General features: G+C 43.1%; 1 protein-coding gene across 1 annotated transcript in view; it reads left to right on the plus strand.

Moving 5' to 3' along the window:
- The window catches only part of LOC121614157 (SLX4 interacting protein), a 34,474-nt gene that overhangs the window by 7,527 nt on the left and 8,776 nt on the right, over positions 1-18,171 (plus strand). Inside the window, exons 3-6 of the mRNA XM_041947952.1 lie at positions 1,200-1,289; positions 1,586-1,712; positions 13,178-13,255; positions 14,878-14,966. Of these exons, the coding sequence (XP_041803886.1) occupies positions 1,200-1,289; positions 1,586-1,712; positions 13,178-13,255; positions 14,878-14,966 (384 nt within the window). The remainder of the gene's footprint in view (positions 1-1,199; positions 1,290-1,585; positions 1,713-13,177; positions 13,256-14,877; positions 14,967-18,171) is intronic.

The following is an 18,171-nucleotide window of genomic DNA, read 5'->3' on the forward strand; positions in this document are numbered from 1 at the left end:
AACTTCAGTTTTCTAACCGTCTTTGAGAAAGGAGCTAACCAAACTCCTTTTCAACAAGAGGAGGAGGCAACTGGAGAGAGTCTGGAGATGGGAAGTGTAGGCTTGTGTCTAGAATTAGGACCTAAGTAGTGGGGACCTTCCCCAACACACCCTGTTATTCAATTCTCTCAGACCATCCAGAGAGAGAGGCCTGAGGAACATCCCTCAAGTCTGGGTTGTAGAGTTTAGTCCCTCTGTCTGCGAAACCTTGGCCCAGTGGATGAGTCTGGCTCACAACAAAGTTTTTAGCATGCATAAGTATTCCCTGTTACTAAATGAATACTCACTTCTGTTTGTACACAGTCTTTTCCAGTTCTGCACTTGGAGCGTGAAATCTGTGCCTGGTTCAGTCTTTTTGTGTTTTTGCTACCCCATTCAACTCAATGCTTTCTGCTGCATTATCACTCTGGGTTTTAGGGCAGTACTTGTTGCTCAGCTGTGTCATATTGTGGGTGGTCTCAGTCCATCCATTACTTCCTTGTCCTGGGAGAGGCGAAGTTCACACGAGACCCACATCCATTTGCTCTCTGCAGTGGGCAGCTTTTGCACTCATGTGTAAACCATAATCAGGCTGGCCTGAAAAAGATGTAACAGAAACTTAACCAGCCGCGGCATTTCTGGCCTCCCTGTCCCTTGTAGCTTATTGTCATTGACACAATGACGTAGTGCCTTAGGAATCCACTCTGCAGCCCCCTACACACAGTACTCCTACAGCACTCAAAAAGTTACAGTGCAGAAGTGCAGAAACATGTAGTGCTTTAGGGTAGATCTGTGGAGTTTCATGACCACTCTGATGCAAAGTAGGATAATCCCCATTTATGTGGTGCATCTTCAGACTTCTCTGTGCAGTCGGTTGTGACCTGAGGCAGTGACTGCATTGCAAAGCTGATAGAACGAGAAAGTAGTTTTTAAGCTGGCATAGGGGAAATTTGAGGAGGCAGACAGGGTCGTACTTTCTGCAAAGAGATTGGTAAAGAGATGGCTAGACAGAGAAACAAGAGGGAGGAGACTGCCATGAGAGGCCTGGGGTGATGTTTGAGGACACAGGGGGTCGTTGTGGTTTGTCTCGCTGTCAATCACCCACACTCTGATTTCCTTTGTTGTCTGTGAGCTCAATGCCCCTCAGCAACCTGTGGCTGTCCTTCCTCTTTGTACTACAGTGTGGGAACTTTGCCGTGCTGGTGGATCTCCACGTTCTGCCCCTGGGCGGCCAAGAGGACGGCAGCTGGTTTACTACAGATCACATCGAGGTACAGACACAGGGAGAAGGGCGTGGGTGTGAATAAGTGTGTGAGTGAATATATGGCTTCTCTTCTGCTAGGGGCCTTTTCAAAAGACAGCAGCAGCATGGAATCTGAAATGACTTTGAGCCCTCTGTCTATTCTTCATTGGGGTTTTCATTGTTGCAGAACTGTTCTCATCCCTCCACCTAGGCACTTGTGGAGTTGCCTTACTGGCCTTTCACTGGCCTGTTGTTTGCCTCTGCTCTCCTCTCAGCCGTTCAACAACATTTTGCTGTACTAAAATATCTGCACACTGTTTGTAGGAGGTTACAACCCTGGTTCGAGATGCTGTGGACCAGAGGGTTAAGCAGTACACAGAGTCCCTCCATAGTAGAAGACAGCCCAAACAGAGGAAGGAGCTGGCACCTGCTTCAGCCTTTTCTTTGAACGGTAACACACCATCCTGAGACCCTCATTATAATCCATCGTTGTGTATCACATTTCTTGTTCATGTGTTTCCTTGGAGTATTGTTGAAATAGTTATTTGGTAATAACTACGAGTTATATTTATTCTGTTTTGATTTCACTGTTGCTCATTCCTCTGGAATGTAGTCATCTTTGTCTTCCCTTTCTTTGTCCTAGGTGTGTCTGTCATCAGCTCTTGAATAAGTAAAATGGTTTACTTTGGCTATGAACTCAAAACCATTATTTATCCACTTGGAGCTCAGTGGAGAGATATGGCTGTGTGCATGGACGTGGGCCACTGAGCTCTGAGGAGGACGGGAATGGAGTTACAAAACAGTCTAAAAAGTATTTCATGGCTACCTGTTAAAGGAGAGTGTGGGAGGAAAGACAACAGAACTAGTTGGGACACGGTGGCTTTCTACGCCCAGGGTGTGACCTGAAGGCAAGAGCTGATAGGAGTTTTCATATTGTGTTGCAGTGTTTAACTTGGCACAAAATGGATGTCTATTAAAATGGCTAATGTTTGTTACCCTTCAGTGGTGTGTGATGTTGGCACACCTGTCTATCTGTACTTGTACTTAACTGGATAACACCAGAAACAGTTGCCGTGACACATATATACAAATAATTATACAACCCTATACACAGAGAGAAAAGTCAGTAAATTACGATCCACTGTGAATAAGACAATTAATTCATTCCCATTTATCCAATGTTAGTACATTCCTCCAGCCACCCACACACATGCCTTTGAAGCACTGTAAGCCTAGCTTCAGAGGAACCCCCAGCTGCGTGTTGTAAGGCACAGGTTTGTCACAGGTAGCAGTTAAAGGCAGTTAAACTGGGCTCACTCAGCAGGGCAGGCCTGACTGTGAGAGTGGGATTACAGGGCAGTCAGCCCCATAAAGTTTCTCCTGTGGCTGCAGCTCTGCCTCTCACGCTACTCCCCTCCACTTTAGTCTTCCCGTCCACTAAAACTGCGTTACCATTGTCATGATACCAGAATTTTAAACTTTGCTATATACTTTATGTATATATATATATATATATATATATATATATATATGTGTGTGTGTGTGTGTGTGTGTGTGTATAAAATATTCAATACCTCTTTTAGTACCACAGCAAAAATGAAAAACAGTCCTGGGCACACAAAATAGGATTTCTTTTTTTAACTAGCAGCCTGCCCACAGCGCTGGTACAGAATTAAATGATTTCTCTACCATATAGGCTTACACATTCTTTTTGTTATAATTATTGCTTTCATTATTCTTTTCTTTTCTATTCTATTCTTTTTTCTTTTCTTCTTTTTTATTCCTTTAATGTTGCTTCTCGTGTTAACACAAAACAGCGGTAAATAACAGTGACGGGCCGCTGGCTGGAAGTTCTAACATCTTCTTGTGTAGTGCTGCCTGCCTCTGCCTCCAGTCACGTGGCAGCTTCGTTGTTGGACAGAATGCCCTAGCAGCCACAGGTTGAGGACCAGTTGATTTTCTTCCTCGTTGTTTCAACTGTGTAGCCTTGGGGGTTTTTTTTATAGCGTTGGTACTTTTGGTACTATCCAATGTATAATTAATCATTTTGTTTTAACCACATGGTATTTTGACAACCTTAGTCCACGAGCGCATTTGTTTTCATACGCAGCTGTACCTGTACATGTTATTCAAGTTTTGTCATTTTCTTGATGAACATATAGTCTTCATAAGTAGGCATACGTGTTGCGTGCACATGTGCATGCGTGCACACAGGTGCTCATATGCGACAGAGCCATTGAAAATCAGAAGGAGCGACAGTGTGCTGGAGAGATATATCCTCCCCCTGGGCTAGGTGTGAACAGGCTGACAGTGTAAAGTTACTGAAAAGCCTTTCTCATATTGCCCATGACAGACTGAGGAGAGACAGACATCTCTGATGATGGAGATCACAGACTGAGGCTCCACACACACACACACTTGCGCACACAAATTCGCTCCACTGTGTGAACAAGGGGACTATCAGTATTTCAGCAGTGAAATATGCATGTAAAAATGATTAAGCTCCTTGCAGCTTTGCCAAAAAGAATGTAACCAGTGGAACATGACTCCATACCATATCGGAGAATTTTCCCCTCGCAGAACATGAAAAGGTGTAGCGCCTAAAACAGGCCTACACAGTTCATGTGCTCTCGTCCTATTAGGTCTTAAGTGAGTGTAATGACATTCTTGGTCTTTTCATTGTCCCATGTGAGGGAGGTGGCAGAGCAGTAAAGGTGGAGACTGTGACTGTGAGAAACAAGCAGGCAGGCAGGAGCCATAAAACGGGGAGGACAGACTACAGGCTTAGGGAGGGAAGCACAGCAAACCCCAGGGTGGGTATTAAGTATAGGGGTCGTCTATTCTGCAAGCAGGTCAAACGCTAACCTGCTAATCCTCACAGGACTTTCAGGCTGTCCGTAGCAGGGAGTGGAATCTGGTTTTCTGTGTCTATCCGTTTCAGCAGAAGACCTGCATCTGTGTGTGTCTGCGTGCAGCAATATGTTATTTGAGAGCAGAATTAAGTTGGATATCCTGGAGTGAGACATGTGTATGTGCTGGAGCATGTGCATGTTGTGTTGCATATAGAGAAAGGTGTCAGGCGGGGTAGTACTGACGTCTGGGCCAGGAATAGGCGGATGGAGTGTGGTGCTATGTGTGGGATGGTATGGGAGGGGGAATGTGGGTCTGTATGAGGCGGTGTTTGAGCTGGTGCCAGTGTGAAATCACAGGGGCTTCCGCCAACAGACAGCAGTAAGAACTGCGTAACAGCCTCAGCTGTTGGCACTTCAAATGAGCCATCAACAGCTTTTAACATTCCAAGGTCCTTCAGTGCAAGTGTTTCTATCTGAGTTATCTCTATGGGTTATTGTATTTATGCATGTAGCTGTGTTGTGTGTGTATAGCACCCAGTGAACATGTCAGAGAGAGGCTTATCCCATGTCTTCTGCCAACATAAATCCAAACCATTTCTTTCAATCTCAGCTGCAGGGGCCAATTTCCAACTGTCAACCCCCAGCCCCCCTCACTTTTTTTTAACCCAGGCTACTTGAGATTTCATGATTAGCTCATAGTGATGTGATTTATTTATGTTTTTAGAGAGATGAACAGAGGGAACTTTTCCCACCAAACATCTTGGCTCTGGACAAGCCGAACGGACATGTTCAACTTTGGAAGCCCAGGAAGGGGAGCTTGGGAGAGGCCTCTTGCATTCTCCCTGGTAGACCGTGTTGAACACACCCACATTTCTCAGAGTAATTACAGATTGAAAATGAGTGGATAATGGGTTCTCTGTGCTTTGAGGAATACATTTTTGTCATTTGATATGATATTTGAGTGAGGGAGCTGGTGGTTATGCTCTGTGACAGCGCGAGTGTCACATTTGTCTTCATGAAGATGCCACTGCTTTGCAGAAAACGAGCCAAAAGAAAGAAAACCTGTTCATTTCAGGCATGGCCCTCTTTGACAACATAACATACTGTACAGGCTTCCCTAGGGATTATTTGCCAGACGCTAATAATACACTTCTACTTTTTGCATTAGATTATTTTTTGTTTACTTAAACTGATTGTGTGCTATCTTGGTTTTCCTTTTTCTCATGGTCTTGCATTGTTCTACCTCAAGGGGATACCGATGTTGTTCTCTATGATGGTGCATATATCTGTGTCGGAGAAAGCACCCACCCCTCCTGGGGTACACACAAAACAAACCTAACACATAAAACAAGACATTTAACACATGTAAAGAGTCTCAATGAGAACATGTTAGAGGCAAGCAAAAAAACTAAACATCACAACACATCAAATTGCATTCCATCGTAGTCGTTCAGGTCGGTTAATTAACGTTGGGGTTGTTGTTAATGTGTTTTTTAGTAGTCATTTAAAACTTGCCTTATGGGTGCTTCATGCGTAGCAGTGTAAACTGAGAAGGCCCGTTATACATGGATTTAGTTAACATGCCGTTTCAAACTGCCAAAGTACATTACCAGATGTCTTGCGCCTTCTATTAGCACTGATACGGCCACATTGATCTCTCTATGTGAGGCGGAGCTCGGGTATGGTTTAGCCCGGTGTTTGAGAGTCTTCCTACCAGTTGGAGGAGTTGGAGGAGCCCTGGCAAAGTGGTACCTAGAGTTCGTTTTAGCCCATGGCAGAGCTGGTTCCTTCTTCCTCTCCCTGCACAGGTGCCAGGGCTTAGGGGGAGGGAACACCTGCCAGCCTGTTTCCCCATGGCCACGGCAGGCTGGAGAGGCATTTTCCCAGGCTCCCCAGATGAATGGTCACTAATAGCCGTGGGAGAGGGCTTTGCGAGTGCTGCACAGTGTACCACTGACTCCTCTTGGCAGCCCTATGAAGGGGGCTTAAGGCAGCCTGGCCACGGCCATTGCGGGAAAGCACAAGTGTTGCTGGATAGCTTTACTGTTGGAGAATGTGTTTACGAATGACCATCTCCCTCCCAATGAAGAATGCGGAGGATGTGTCGAGACTGAAAGGGAGATGGTTAATTTTTGCGCTGCCCTGTCATAGATTTAGCTTTGCTTGGCTTCTCTGGCTCTTTGAAGGCCTACAGCCCCAGGCTAAAACAGTTTTGGAAAAACTGTTCAGTCATAGTGTGACTGAGACTTTCTGTGTACAAAATGCACAACTATATAAACCATTGCATGTCTGTTGGAAGTCCATTTTAGGGAGAATGAACACATGCCATCCTTTCAGCCCCCTGCTGAGACAGTTCACAGAACTTTTCTGACACAGAAGCATTTTTGTAGTGACAACCTGTAATATTAACTCACTGTCTTTCTCCTCAGTGTGACCACAGCTATTATTATTTATATGAGAGGCTGCCATGTGGGGACTGGTCTGTAAATAGAGAGGCATGCCTGTGGCAGAGTTACCTGCCCTGCTCTGTGTTACTGGGCGTGAGGCAGGCTGGGATTAAGGCGAGGGGGAAACGGAGACCTGTGACAGGAACAAAGGAATTCCAAGGCCCAGGCTGGAAATGGATCCTGATCAGAGTAGCCACTCCGGCCAGCCTGCCCCTCTCCCCGCTCGCCCTCCCTCCCCTGGCCCCTGCTGGGCAACCCCCTTTCCCTTGGTGCTTTGTGGTGTTGCTGTGGCTCTTTAAATCCTTCCTGAAAGCCCCTGGCCATACACAGCAGCAACACATAGGACACTCTGACTCCACTGTCAACCTCCCTCCCTATTATTGAACAAATACACGCACACTTTCATTCTTTTTTGTCCTTTGCTATATTCTTCTCACTTTCTCCTGTCCTCGCCTCTGCCCTCCACGTCTGCTCTTCTCTGCTCTCCTCATGTTGTCTCTTTATGTCTTCTCACTTTCTCTCCTTCTCCTTCTCCGCAGGGTCAGCTGCACTCTCTTAGGACACAACCACAATCCCCGCCATAGCTGTCACACCACACTCTTTTCCCATATAATTAGGGCCTGAGCCTGAGCACGGATCGCATTCATGTGACTGTTCCACTTTACCACAATCTGGTCTGGGAGATGGCACTCACTCTCTTGAACTCATGCTAAGTTTTCAGCCTGACCAGAATGCCTTGTTTTAGGAATGACTGAAACGTTTCAGAAGATGTCGTTGTTTTTCTCTGCTTTTTGCTTTGAAAGAAGTGGGCCTGTGTCGTGTGCTCTTGTGAGCTCTGTGGTTTTTCCTGAGGACAGATGTCATTGTAGCTGTGTGCCAAATTTGCCCTGTGTTGTCAGGAAAGGCTAGCCTAGGATGGCCTTAGCAACAGCAGCCCAGTTTAATTTTAGACATTAAGGCTTTCCAGGCACATTTTGTTCGCACAAGGTCAGTGCGTTACATCACTTAAATGTTTTTTTGAAATGTTAAATAAAACTCAGATCTTGAGTCAACTTAAGGTTTTACTGAGGTTTTTGACTGTTGATTGGACCACGTCACTTTGGGCTCTAGGAAATTGCGTTTTTTTATTTTTTTACATTCAATAGACTAAATGTTTAACTGATTAATTATGAAAATAATTAGCAGATGAATCGATAATCGTTACTTGCAAACCTAATTTGCAGAGAACCCAACAAGCAGGGACAGCCTGCTCCCAATAAGACTTTGTGTCGAGTTTTAAACGACCAGCACAGTGCACAACTCAAGTCCACAAACTGCTCTGCACAACATTAATCCAAAGGAGCTTAATGCAAAATAAGCAGTTTGCATCGTCCTCATTCTGAAAGCTCTTTTAATATAAACAGTGGCCGTGCTTTCAGAGATTTGTGGCCTCTTGGACTAATTAAGATATAATGATGATTAAATATGACATTTTGTATTGTGAGTGCATTTCTCTCATCAGATGTTTCTGAGAACTCATTTTTTTTTCCCTTGATAATTGTTCTGTGCTCCAAAATGCTCCCCACCACTTTAGTCACATGCTGCATTATGGGTTGGCCTGAGCTACCATGCTGCGGCGTATTTTGTAACTGCGATGAAGGGGTCACCCAAATGTTAAATTGAACACTCATGTGCAAATATTGTTTCAGGTGGACGTTGTGCAGGATGATAAGGCACAGTGCTCTGCTACGGCCGTAGTTACAGTTACACACAGAGAGTGATGTCCTTCCAGGAAAGCCCCCACTTACACATGGGTAACTTCCTCATGCTCTCTCATCCTTCACCACTCCACCCCTCTCTATCGCTCTAAGCCCCCTACTCTCCACCCACACTTGAGGGCTGAGGGAGGGGGTCCACATCAAAGCAGAGATGTCAAAAGAGCAGGATTCTCAGGCACTGATGTCTGACTGTCCTGCTGATTCAACTCCTGTTCATAAAGGGGTTGCGTGGGAATTGCAGTTCTCCTGACATACAGTCACCCCATTTACATGCACACTCGAATCGTGGTTAATGGCATAAATCAGGTTACGGCATGAAATCTGAGAAGGCACTGCAATAACCAAGTTACTGAAAAACCTGCGTTTACATGCAGCTGGCGGGTAATCAGATTTCTCATCCTTCTCTGTGCCATGTTTTTGAAGCAGTGCTGGCATAATTTAAGTGCATTAATGATATATAATACTGCAGCCTGGAGAGTGTTTTTCATTTTTGGTGGAAACATTTGGATTAACTGACTGAGTGGCCACTCATTTTTTCCTTATTGTGCACATGCCTGAGTTTTTAAAATAACCTTCCATTCATTGGTGGAAACCACCTTATTTAGACTTATTTATTCCCATTTTAATTTTGGTCAGGCTTGCGATTTAACTTTTTTTGCATACAAGGATGCATCCGTACAAGTTATCATCTTACCTTTCATTCGTTGGCACTGATGCCATGATGGTTCTTTGCTTATGTGTTGAAAGTATACTCGTGCACTTCTGCTTTGATAAAACATCTTGTTTGAAACCCAGTTAGGCCTAAAGTCTTGCTGTGTTAAATGGGATTTCTTTTGATTTCTATCCTGATTCGGGCAAACTGGTTTCTCCTTTACATTAACGAAATCAGGTAACCCGAGCAGACAGCTCAGAGTTACCAGGTGCATGTAAATGCATTGTGAAGACACTCACTGAGGTATTCCTGTAAAAGGCCCTGAGTGTTGTGCATGTCCAGGACCTGCAAGGAACTCCAGAAAATTCTCCATATCAGAGTAGAAATTCTTATGGATTCCTGCAGGAGTCACGGCAGCATGGGCTGCCAGGAATGCGGATGGTGAGAAGGAATAAGCTATGTTTTCTATGGCTGTTTTAATGATCTCCTCAGGATATGACTGAAGTTAATGAAGTCTGTTCCTTGGGGCTTTACCTTTGACCCTGGTCTGAATGCCTCTCACCCCTGTCTGTTCCATTTTACAGTCCTAGTCACTCTGGATGCCTTTTGGTTTGTTGACTTTTCTTTCCTCTCATTGTTTTCCCAGGAAGCGGTGAAAGCTGCAGGGCTGTGTGCGTGCATTTGTGTGTGTGTGTCTGTGTGTGTGTGTGTGTGTGTGTGTGTGTGTGTGTCTGTGTGTGTCTGTGTGTGTCTGTGTGTCTGTGTCTCGAAAGTACAGTATTCTAGTCTTGGCACCAGCCCTGTGGAGTCTGTGTCTCTTTTCTGCAGTTGTCCTGCGGTATTTTACAAGATGGTAGAGGACTCTCCATACAAGCGGTTACAGTATTATCTACCACATTTCTGAAAACATGGCGTGCTGGCTTGTTTACTGTTTGATTTGACCTGTCATAATATTGTTGTGCATTGGGTTTCAAAAAAATTAAGCAAGACCATCTTCTCTAGAAGGAAGTACAAATGAAACCCTTTAAAGTCTGTACTCTGCAGATTTGGGTATTGCACCACTGTAGGCCACAGTTGCCACAGAAAGGGGCCACTCATTCCCAGAGGAGGCACTAGCAAACTGTTTGTGAGAGAGAAACATGAATGTAAGCTTAGCACGAGAGAACCCGGGCAGAGGGCCAAGAGCAACTCTGCGCTGTGCAGGACGTTATAAAGTTGGAGCAACAGCTGATGTCTCGGGCCATGGTGTTGCTCTGGTTCCCAACTCTGCGTCCAGACGTCCCTATCAAACTTGTCCTGGGAATTGGCAAGCTCAGCCCACCAGGGACTGCAATGAGAATAGTTGCAGAGCTAGACATGAGGCTAAACGAACTAAATCAAAGCTTCTAAAAACATAGAAAGCCATGAATGTGCAATGAAAGATGCTTGCTTCCTGGTCCCTCCTGAACCCAGAATGGGCAGAGAAAACAAAGATACGGATCTACATTTTCTCTCTCTCTCTCTGGGTAGACATCCAGAATGGGTGATGATCACTGCTTTGCTATTTAAAGAATAACAGAAAATCAGATTTTTTTCCCAATAAAGGAATGCAGCTATTGTTAACTACAAACATGCTCAACATACCATACAGTGTGTTAATGCAGTTTTCCTTTGGGATTAATAAAGCATTCTATTTAAAAGTGTGTTTGCTTATCCAGTATTACTGCATATTTTATGTATGCCAAGTATTAAAGGGACAGGCTTCCAAGGACTCCAACTCTAAAGACAGTTCAGTGAGAGTGGTGCTCCTATAGCGTATTTACTCACATTAACATGTGTCTCCTAGTTCAACTAGATGTCCAACCCACACAGTGCAGTCCTTAAGAATTTGGACAGTGACACATTTGTTGTTGTTGTTATGAGTGGCCATGTCAACCACCTGATCTCAATCCAACATGTTTTTCACTTGCTGAAGATTAGACTTAAGCCCCAGAAACCCCCCCAAACAACCAAAAGTAAAGATGGCTGCATTAGAGGCTTGGAAGAGCGCCACTAGACAAGTTACCAAGCTGGTGTCAGTGGCTTTTACCCTTCAGGCAGTCATCGAGTGCAAAGAATTCACAACTGAAAAATACCAAACCTTTACTTTATGTAGGATTTTTTATGGTATCAACACGTTATGAAACTGATGCATAGCGAGAGGACAGAAAAGCACTGTCATTCAATACCAGGTCTCACACAAAATTGATACTTATTCTTGCAAAATCTTTTTTATTATGCAGATTATGCATCTGTTTTTGTTCTGTCTCTGAGAGATTGTAATGTATTTTCACATATCTTGACTAAGGTGAATTTTGCTGTAGGCTAAATTTCCACTTAATTGCTTTTGGGGATCAGAATTATTCCCATAGGTGCTAAATTGACAAGTGTTTCATTCTGTCACCTAGGTAACAATGCTACCCTGTTATCTTTAGAAAATATTGATTTTAATTGCCTATTGTCATAGCAACAAACAGGTATCCATATTTCAAAAGTCTTACTAACCCGTTCATTTCTCACTTTAGTTTCATTTGCACAGGACTCAGCTGTTCATTGTAAGGATTTATTTTTAGTTGACAGGCTGAGCTTATTTAGTTTGAAAGAGATTTGATGGTCTTGTGAATTTATTCCTCTATTCATTTATGTATGTTTTGTATGTTTTTGAAGTATAAAGAGTGTTCGCTAAAGTAGTGACCCTGGCTGCTAATTTAACCACAAGCACAGAGAAAACGAAAGCCGAGGTGGTGCCATTAATCACTGCAAATGGACTTAGGCGTATACCTGTGGCAGTTTTGTGGCAAACTGTCTCCGTAATTGCACGTCATCATCCAAAGAATCACAAGCCTGCTTCTTTTTGAAGACGATAATTACATGCTTTGAGTTGGTGCTGAGATGACATCAGCTAACAGAGAGAGAGACATGTTCACGAGGGCCCCCTCACACTTGTGTGTGGGCCAATGCTGTTAACATGCTATCTGCTCTGTGTGTTGTATGTTCGTGCTAATGCAGTGTGGAACATATTTGCCCTGGGTGTAGGTCAGCTTTTAAAGGAGGCTTGTGTTAGTTTTATTGATGAGAGACTGACAGGGTTGTTGCTGAAAACCTCTTCAAAAATGTCAGCTTTTCAGAGACAAACAGGCAAAGACAGTCTCGTTTTTAGCTTGATGACAGTGCATATTTGACATTATCCAGGGAGTTCTGAAAGAGCCTTGAGTGCAAGAGGTCAGTATTTTTCTCAAACTATGCAAGACAAGTAATCCTTAAATTGGAATTAAAATACAAAACTACCCATAATTAGCAGTTAATGAGGTTTTAACATGGCAACAGCAATTAGAGAATGCCAAATAAGAATGAAAAATTATAGAGAGGTGGTGGTAAAGTCACTGCATCAAAAAGAGGAAAAGGGTACTAAGTAGGTACCAGCGAGTGAACATGCTCTGTCAGATTCCCAGCACTGTTGTTCTGTTTACGAAGAACAACTGCATAGCGTGTTAGCCAGACCCTTGCTTTAAGTCAACAAATTCCTACCAGATTAGGCAACAGGCCACTGTTTCTGCCCAGCACATCTTACATACCATGACAAACATTCCATGACAAATAGAGCAGAGGCCCAGGCCATGGTTTCTTTGCTCGTGCCAAACTGGGAGGTCAGTTAAATAAGAGCTGAAATGAAAAGTTTCTCACACCATGAATGAGTTAGCTGGTTTTGGAAATTGATGGGATGTATCTGAGCATGTAGAGCCACAGTACAATAATGAAAAAGGATGGGCTTTGATTTTTGTGTTAAGGAAGTAGAGCTGCTGTGTTCCTACAAATTTGATCTCTAGATCACTTTAAGCCGTAGCTTAGCATAGCCTGTTTCCACAGCATGTGATGGAAGTAGTGCTAGTTTTGGAACTCATCATGTGAAGGGTTTTATATTGGATCAAGAATCCTTTCATAGTTTGTCCTTAGATTTACCACGTCCTCTGATTGAAGAATATATGCATGACCAGAAAAGGATTAAATTGCCAGCAGTGGCTGTTTTGTGATATGGTGAATTGAATAATGCCAGCACACACCATCCAGAAAGTCCTATCTAAAAGCTTTCAAACTGTGCACTTACATGTACACTCATTTTGCTTTGGTCTCTTTTTTAAAAAAACAAACAAACAAACAAACAAACTGTTTTTCTCTTTTGTTTTTTATAGGGAAAAACTTCAATCTAGTCGCCAATTTTCTGAAGCGGCACATCAACCTCAGATGTATTGCCAAGCAGCTCTATGGGGGTATGTAACCTACATGTTTTCAATAATTCAGTTCTCACTCAAATGAATCAGAAATAGACATCTGAATGATTATAACTCGGCCAAATTTCCCACAGAAGGAGCAAGTCATCTGTGGTCTGCATGTTGACTTTTCTCCCCCTCACTTGTTTTTATGTCCTGTCCCTACCTGCTCGGGGTGTTGTTGAGAACAGGCAGCCATTAAGTGGTTCCCTTGAGAGGCTACTGAGAGTGGGAGAGAGACAGATTGGAGGGCTGTCTACGGAGGGCAGTGAGAATCTATCTCCATGGCTCATCGAGTGCCTGTGAACCTTGACCACCTTTTCATGGGACCAACATGTCTCTCTTCCTGTCAGTAAAGTTAATATCTGCTCCCTAGGGGCCTGGATGTTAAGGCAGCACTGACCTGCTGCAGACTGAGATGATGGCTTCTCTCAGCAGGTCCGTTACACATCAAATTAGACCTAGTCTCCTGGGGTCAAAGGTCGTGTAATTCGGTCCATTGAGTTAGCTGTACATAGTGGTTAGGTCATGAAAAAAATTCTATTAGCTATAAAACAGATGGTTAAGTCTTCTGATGACTAATTATACATCATAAAATGGCAAGTTTTAAGTCCTTTTGAAGGAATCTGAGGCTGAAAATGAGACTTTTTACCTGACTCATGACAATGCAGGAGGTGGAGAAAAAGAGTACAAATGACTTACATGTAGGAAGCAAAGTCACAGGCCTTAGGTCAGATATTGAATATATTGCGGTCAGTTTGATTTATTATTATGATATGAGATGCTGCTCGCTTACAAAATTGTTAATATACTGTATATACAAATGGTACTAAAGCACTTAATTACTTTCATTATGAAAAGACAATCATAACTACTTTACAAGAGGCAGCTTGGCAGACCTCATACCTTTAAGAATTGAAAAAAAACATTAATAAATAAACCTTTCTCTACAGTTCAGCGGCACAGTGGAATAATTTACCCACAAATCTCAAATTGAGTGTTTCACAGAACGTATTTGAGGGTGCCTTAAAAAACGGTTACAAAGAACCATGTAGCATTTTCAACTTTAATTTGAGCTTTTCATGCCTAAGAAAACATGAGCATGTTGTCATAGCTGCCCTGCTGTTTCTATTTCTATGCTGATTTTAATGTGTTCGCTTGTCTTGTTTGTTGTTTTGTTTTTATCTTGCTCTGTGTTAGATGTTATATTAGAGGACCACAAGGGAAAAAAGCCTTCAGGCTTGATTGTATTTTCATCCTCTGTGTTATATTTGTTTTTGAGCATCAAATGAATTCATTCATTCATATAATGAATGTAATAGTATTGTTTTTATACATGGTCTTTGCCTTTGAATCTGATGAAACTGTCATATGACTCCCAGGAGCCATTGTTAGCATAAAATTTTCTAATATTTCATGCTGCTAACGTGGCTCATAAAGCTCTGCAATTATCTGTAAACTGCCATTTTCTCCTTGGTCTGAGGCATAGTAAATTCTTGGTGTTTGTAGAAGTAAATTCAAACCTCCACCACAATTCCCTCTGTCTGACTTTGACTCATAATTAGAGGTGAGCCCACGTTATTAACTAGCGCGGTCTGTGTTGTTTCTTTGCCTGCCATCAGATTTGCGTGTGTTTCCTGAACGTTATGTTGTGTGTGTGAGCTGTCCAGAGGATGCCTCAGCACACCATGGAAACCCGATCCCGGCCGCAGTGAGTGCTGTTTATGCTCCTCTATTTCCTCTTCCAGTCGCCTGGCAAAAAGTCCTGCATGCGTCTGTGTGCTATTATAGGGATGTGTTGCCAAATTGTGCTCTCACTTTATATATGATGATCTCCTGTTTGGGAGGGGCTTTCAGAGACCTCGTGAAGGGGGAAAAAAAGAGGATGGCGGGGGGTTGGGTGAAGTGAGGTGGGGTCTAAAGCTGCAGAGTCACCCCTTCTTCAAAAGGTTCCTGCTCCCACATTCTGCCAGTTCACCCCAGCTGCGATTTATTTTTTTGTCAAATTCAAACGTGGGATTGTTTTAAACCTCAACGTAAATTTATAGCCAAAACAAGCTTTGTATATTTTAGATCTTAAGAAAGTCAGGATAATTTTCAGACGCTCACGATCTGTTTTGGAGAAATGTAGCAGGGATCAGCCAAAAGTAGAATTTTGTGGCACTGCAGTTATTAACCTTTAACCGCCTCAGTATACATTAAGAATACTATATCATTAATAAATCATTTTCTTATAGTCAAGAGTATACTATAACAACACTCTTGATCCTTCTGTTACACGTAGATTGTGGGTTTTTAAGGGAGAATTCAGATTGTCTGCAGCTAAATGTCACATGTCTTGAGCGATTCGACTCAGATAAAGTTGTATTCGGTGCATACTTGTATATACTGTGTATATTATATTACACTGTTGCCCATGTCATAAGACCTACTACTGTAGTTCTTTTTTGTCCATTCATATTACAGACAAGTATCCTTTGGTCAGTGCTCATTTGATCCCAAATTCCCAGGAGTATTCTGGGAAATGGTGGTGGAGCCTCTCACCTTGGCACTCACATCAAGGACAGACATCGCTCCCATCACATCCCATGATCAGTGGCCTGCTGTTTTTCTATGGGGTTTTTGCTATTGTTTCCCTTTGAAATGTCTCTGCACTCTCCACAGTTTGGCTTCCAATGAAAGCAGTGATTGTAATATTTTTAGTGGAGCAACACAGTCGTCAGTGAAAAGTTCAGATTGTGTAACCAATTTTCCAGTTCAAGGAGGCATTGCTGTCGATTGCGTTCCTATCCTCAGGATGTGGTTCTCTGGGCTCATACAGTACAAGCAGAGGGAATTGGAGGGTGGGAGTCTTGTGGTGGAGCGCTCACTAGCCCAACCTCAAACGTGGTTTGTAAGGGAAAGATACCAGACAGCAAGGCTAAAGTTTTTCACATGACAAAAACAATTATTTGTTTACGTCCCTTGCTCTGCTCTATTTTGTCAGGAAGGGAGTTTTTTCAACAAAATGTTGCCAAGAAAGTAAAAAATCTAAATGAAAAGAGTTTGTTCCGTGAATCACAAGTGATGTACAGCATAATAATGTTGCTGTCTAATGGGGTCTTTGTCAAAGTTGGTCATATGTTTAAAAAGGGGTCTTTTATCCCACAACTCTTGACAGCAGGAGCCTGCTAGTCCCAAAAAAAATGCCACGTTTCCCTGTATTTCAGTTGGTTGTTGTTAGGAATCAGTTTGTGTGACTTGTTGAACAAAAATCCTTAACCACAGTGGAAATGTAGACTCATCAAATTAGCACTTCTCACGAGGTCAGGGGGTTATGTTGTGAGGGAACTAAGGTGACATCATGGTTGGCCTTATGTCCTGTGAAAGCCAGTGTCTCTCTCCCACACTGGAGCATGCTGTATGTCTCCTGTATACCGTGCGTCATATTTTCAGCTGTGGTTCAGTTAGTGGAAGAAATGGTGAGATTTAGTCATTTCCAGTAGTGTAGTAGGAACCAGGATGTCAGTTGTTATTGATGTTTTGTACTCAGGCTACAGTTTGAAGGTGCAGATTTATCACATCTTATATGAAACAGCATAGCGGACCATCAAGGGCAAGTACAAACCAATGACATTTGTTGCGATAATCAATCATTTTGCAACAGTGGATCAAATAACAATGTGTCATGTGGAAGGGTTGGCGAACTCACATAGAATCATCACCCAACTCTGGGTGAACTGGTCGACGCAGTGTCTTTCAGCACATTGGTTTGGTTTTACAGCCGCAATTTGACTGTTTTGGTTCAGTTTCACAGCTCTCATCGACACCGTTTCCAGCAGCAGCAGCTGGCATCACGTTTCAGCAAAAAGCTCTGGTGAACGTACTGGAGCATCTAGCAGCAAATAAGACAGATATTTCCCACAGGAATTGATGGAAATAACATTAGTGTTAACATGTTCACAAAAAATCAGTTTAAGCAACATCATGCAAGGTATTTTTTGCAATTTCGACATCCCTGCAATTTCGGTTTGCAATTCACTTATACATATACTTATACATTACTCATGATCAAAACCTAGTTAGTCGAGAACTAACTGGCTAACGCAGCCAGACATCTAGCAAGTGCTACAACACAAGACAAAAAGCAAGCAAGCTAATATTACTTACTAGCCCAACAGCAAGCATCTCGGCATTTGTCGTGTCCTCTTATAATTGACTAAAAGCCAGTTCGCCGTTTAACCTTGCCTGGCCTCTCTTTTTTTTCCCCTCTTAGCTTCCTCTGTCAATGTCTTCTTTGGTTTATTTTCACCTCTGTCATGACGTCCTTAGAGGCTGCTGAGGTTTAGTTGCCCTCTCACCCAGCTCTGGTTCCAGTGCCCATTCTAGCACCATTCCCCACCAGCATTGCCCACTTCGGGCCTGAAAACCTCCTCCTCCCAGCGGTCCCAATGCTCCTGTGCTGTGTAAACTCCAACACTTCCACAATACTCCAAGCTTCCATTCCAGTCTGGGCAAAGTCAGTTAGCTGTATGCCTAGCTGAGCTAACTAGCTGATGTCAGCTATAGCTAACAGCAGTTACTTTTTCAACAAGTAAAGCTATCTATCCATCATGAAACTCCATAAATCAGAGACAGTTGAGGCAGAGCAACTGAGGACATCAGAGGGAAAATATTTTCTCCATAAAATATGATCCAGTTTCACCGACATAGTTGGTGGTGTGTGATGTAGTGCCATACAGCTTTATGCACCACTCGCGGCTGATCGTACCCGCTCACCCAAGTTACATAGTTTTGTTTGCTGTTCTTTCGGAAGTTCCCTTTGTTTCTGTGGCAACTGTCGGACAAATACAACCGCAACAGAAAACACATTATAATTAAAGACAGACATTTAACAAAAAAGAACAAACATATCTGACATGCCACAGACGGCCGTC

Source organism: Chelmon rostratus, chromosome 11 (assembly GCF_017976325.1).
Source record: "Chelmon rostratus isolate fCheRos1 chromosome 11, fCheRos1.pri, whole genome shotgun sequence".
In the NCBI taxonomy this organism is placed as follows: Eukaryota; Metazoa; Chordata; class Actinopteri; order Chaetodontiformes; family Chaetodontidae; genus Chelmon; species Chelmon rostratus.